Source organism: Mandrillus leucophaeus, unplaced genomic scaffold (genome assembly GCF_000951045.1).
Source record: "Mandrillus leucophaeus isolate KB7577 unplaced genomic scaffold, Mleu.le_1.0 Scaffold1, whole genome shotgun sequence".
NCBI classification, from domain to species: domain Eukaryota; kingdom Metazoa; phylum Chordata; class Mammalia; order Primates; family Cercopithecidae; genus Mandrillus; species Mandrillus leucophaeus.
The window spans coordinates 550,648-554,892 of record NW_012098097.1 but is presented as its reverse complement, the minus strand read 5'-3'; the positions used below and the strand labels follow the sequence as shown (position 1 = coordinate 554,892).

At 43.5% G+C, this 4,245-nt stretch overlaps 1 protein-coding gene across 1 annotated transcript in view; it reads left to right on the top strand.

The window, feature by feature from the left end:
• The first annotated feature begins 796 nt into the window (after nucleotides 1–796).
• The window catches only part of SLC16A6 (solute carrier family 16, member 6), a 6,116-nt gene continuing 2,667 nt past the window's right edge, over nucleotides 797–4,245 (top strand). Inside the window, exons 1-3 of the mRNA XM_011971293.1 lie at nucleotides 797–938; nucleotides 2,097–2,225; nucleotides 3,074–3,889. Of these exons, the coding sequence (XP_011826683.1) occupies nucleotides 845–938; nucleotides 2,097–2,225; nucleotides 3,074–3,889 (1,039 nt within the window). The 5' untranslated portion in view covers nucleotides 797–844. The remainder of the gene's footprint in view (nucleotides 939–2,096; nucleotides 2,226–3,073; nucleotides 3,890–4,245) is intronic.

The following is a 4,245-nucleotide window of genomic DNA, read 5'->3' as shown; positions in this document are numbered from 1 at the left end:
GTGGAGGTTGCGGTGAGCCAAGATCACACCGTTGCCACTCCAGCCTGGGCAACAAGAGAAAAACTCCATGTCAAAAAAAAAAGAAACTAACTAGAATCTGATCCGAAATGGAGCTTTTTAAAAAGAATCCAGAGCCGTGAGTAGAGAAAAAACAATGATTCAAGCAATCATAGGAAAACCAATTTTTATTATAGAATAACATAAATTAAATACATATCTAATTTTATAGATGCTTATGGTGAGTCAGAGTCATCTAAAAATATAGATAAAAGTTGTATACTGTTATTCTGGCTTTCTCTTTCAGGAGTCTGACAAATCGTGTTGAATTTGAACACATAGTAAAATAATTCCTGCACTGACTTTGCATGAAATGTATTATGGTTTTGTTGTGTTTTTTCTTGAGACAAGGTCTCACTCTGTCACCCAGTATGGAGTGCAGTGGTATGATCTTGCTCACTGCACCCTCTGCCTCCCAGGCTCAAACAATCCTCCCACCTCTGCCTCCCGAGTAGCTAGGACTACAGGTGTACACCACCATGCCTGGCTAATTTTTGTATTTTTTGTAGAGACGGGGTTTCGCCATGTTGCCCAGGCTGGTCTTGAACTCCTGGGCTCAAGCGATCCTCCCTCCTCAGCCTCCCAAAGTGCTGGGATTACAGGCATGAGCCACCGCGCCCGGCTGTATTTATATTTGACATCATCTCTCCATGTGCAAGATGTGGAGGAAGGCGTCTTATGGCAGCTAACCCTGAAGCCTCTGTGAGTTAAAATATCGTTTGGTTCTTTCCCGGCAGCTCCCCTTGCCACAGTCCTGAGCAATCGTTTCGGACACCGTCTGGTGGTGATGTTGGGGGGGCTACTTGTCAGCACCGGGATGGTGGCCGCCTCCTTCTCACAAGAGGTTTCTCATATGTACGTCGCCATCGGTATCATCTCTGGTAAGTGTTCCTCTTTGGCTCAGAAATTCTCTAGACACTTAGTTTGAAGAACAAGGAAAGGGAAGGAGGAAATTAAAGCCAAACTATATTTCTTTCTCTTTCTTTTTTTTCTTTAACATTAACGGTGTCTCAGATCAGTAGTTTTGAACTGAGCTATATGGACTTCAGGGGACCTGGGAACCTGTTCTCAAGTGCCCAAGAGTTTTTGTTTGAGATAACTTCTCTTTTGCTATATTTGCAGCCAAAAGATAGCATTTTTACAAAGTAGGACGAATTTCTGTAGCCAGTATTTCTCAAATCAGTGTCTGAGGATCCAGGGCTGTAGGGGAAGTGCAACACGCCAGACTTAATCTTGGGGGCCTAAGAAAACCTTTTTCCATTTAAAAGGAGTAGCCAGCATAGTGGCTTATGCCTCAATTCCAGCGCTTCGGGAGGCTGAGGCAGGAGGATCGCTTGAGCCCAGGAGACCAACTGGGGCAACATAGGGAGACCCCATCTCTACAAAAAATAAAAAACTAGCCAATCATGGTGGTGTGTGCCTGTAGTCCCAGCTACTTTGGAGGCTGAGGTGGGAGGATCACTTGAGCCTGGGAGGTCAAGGCTCCAGTGAGCTGTGATCACACCACTGCACTTCAGCCGAGGCAACAGAGTGAGACCCTGTCTGTTTAAAAAAAAAAAAAAGAAATGAACAATAAAAGGAGGCCGTATATTCCTCATAGACGATAGATACACACACACACACACACACACACACACACACACACACACACACAGCTGTTAAGATTTGCAGACTTTACATTTTTCCTGTATTTCTGCACATACGAAACGACTTATTTCTTTCTAGATACAAATCTTATATAAAATTTCATGCAATAATAGTTTCATCCATTGTGAATTATATAAATTTGAAAAAAAGTGTTGCAAAGTAAAAAAAAAAAAATTATACTTTTAGTATCCCAAAACAACCACTGAAGTTTATCCAGACCTTTCATGAAACCCATTTTTCTTTGCAACATCACCTTTGTCCAGAATGAATTACTTGGCTCCCAGAACTTAAGATTCAAAAAGCAAAACCAAAAATCCCAGCTCTTTGAATGCATCCTTCCAGTCTCAAGCAGTATGTGGGTTTCATTGGCTTTTCTGACTTTTCTTTCACAGGTCTGGGATACTGCTTTAGTTTTCTCCCAACTGTAACCATCCTATCACAATATTTTGGCAAAAGACGTTCCATAGTCACTGCAGTTGCTTCCACAGGAGAATGTTTCGCTGTGTTTGCTTTCGCACCAGGTAGGTGGACTACAACAGTCTAAGTGTAAATGTGGATGAGGGACGCCACTCAGGTATTCTTGCTACACTAACTTTTGCCAACAGTACGGATGACATTAAGTGTATGAGTAATGAGAGGTTATTTATGTCTCTTCTCCAGCTCATTTTTAGGATCTGTCCTCCCTAACCCCCACTTCAGGTATTCAGACCACTTTAATAATAGGTTTGAATTCCTAACTGGGCACATATGCAGTGGTAGGGCTTTCTTGACACATGCATTCCAGAATAATCTAGTAATTTGCAGTTGTTCACCGGTTATGTCCTCTCCTTTTTCAAGAGAGCTACATTTAATGTGGATTTAGATTATGCTAATAAAGACAGCATTCTTATCTGTGTGCAGATCATCTCAAAACAAAATCTTTGGCCAGGCACAGTGGCTCATGCCTGTAATCCCAGCACTTTGGGAGGCCAAGGTGGGCAGATCACCTGAGGTCAGAAGTTCGAGACCAGCCTGACCAACATGGTGAAACCCTGTCTCTACTTAAAACACAAAAAACAGCTGTGCATGGTAGCACACGCTTGTAATCCCAGCTACTTGGTAGGCTGAGGCAGGAGAATTGCTTGAAACCAGGAGGCTGAGGTTGCAATGGGCCAAGATCACACCACTGCCCTCCAGCCTGGGCGACAGAGCAAGACTCCGTCTCAAAAAAAAGATTGAGTACACATTCATAATGCTGAGTATAATAAATTTCCACAAAATTTATAATGGAATCTGGATCCATATTTCTTCTTGATGGCTTCTCCTGGGTCTTGAGTCCATTATTGACCTTATATTTTATTTCTTCTTCACTCACTCCTGCCTCTTCAAGCAATCATGGCTCTGAAGGAGCACATTGGTTGGAGATACAGCCTCCTCTTCGTGGGCCTACTACAGTTAAACATTGTCATCTTCGGAGCACTGCTCAGACCCATCATCATCAGAGGACCAGGGTCACCGAAAACAGTCATCCAGGAAAATCGGAAAGAAGCGCAGTATATGCTTGAAAATGAGAAAACACGAACCTCAATAGACTCCATTGACTCAGGAGTAGAACTAACTACCTCACCTAAAAATGTGCCTAGTCACACTAACCCGGAACTGGAGCCGAAGGCTGACATGCAGCAGGTCCTGGTGAAGACCGGCCCCGGGCCGAGTGAAAAGAAAGCCCCGCTGTTAGACTTCACCATTTTGAAAGAGAAAAGTTTTATTTGTTATGCATTATTTGGTCTCTTCGCAACACTGGGATTCTTTGCACCTTCCTTGTACATCATTCCTCTGGGCATCAGTCTGGGCATTGACCAGGACCGCGCTGCTTTTTTATTATCTACGATGGCCATTGCAGAAGTTTTCGGGAGGATCGGAGCTGGTTTTGTCCTCAACAGAGAGCCCATCCGTAAGATTTACATTGAGCTCATCTGCGTCATCTTATTGACTGTGTCTCTGTTTGCCTTTACTTTTGCTACTGAATTCTGGGGTCTAATGTCATGTAGCATATTTTTTGGGTTCATGGTTGGAACAATAGGAGGAACCCACATTCCACTGCTTGCTGAGGACGATGTCGTGGGCATTGAGAAGATGCCTTCTGCAGCTGGGGTCTACATCTTCATTCAGAGCATAGCAGGACTGGCTGGACCGCCCCTTGCAGGTAATTTAAATACACAAAATACAAATGCTTGTCTACTCCCCCGTATGAATTGTGCTAGCTTCCTGTGTAAGCCATAAAGAAACTTACTGCCGTTTTATATTTCCATGGAATTTTAGAGCTGCCAGGGATTAGAGATTACCTGAGCCAGTCCTCTTGATTTAAATATGAGGAAACTGAAGGCCAAAGAATTGAAGCCAAAGGTCCGATGGTAAATTAGTGGTCGAATCAGGACAGGAAGCTGTGTCTGTAGTCCAGATTGACCCAGGCTTTTTTTTTTTTTTTTTTTTTTTGAGATGGAGTCTCACTCTGTCGCCCAGGCTGGAGTGCAGTGGTATGATCTTGCTCACTGCACCCTC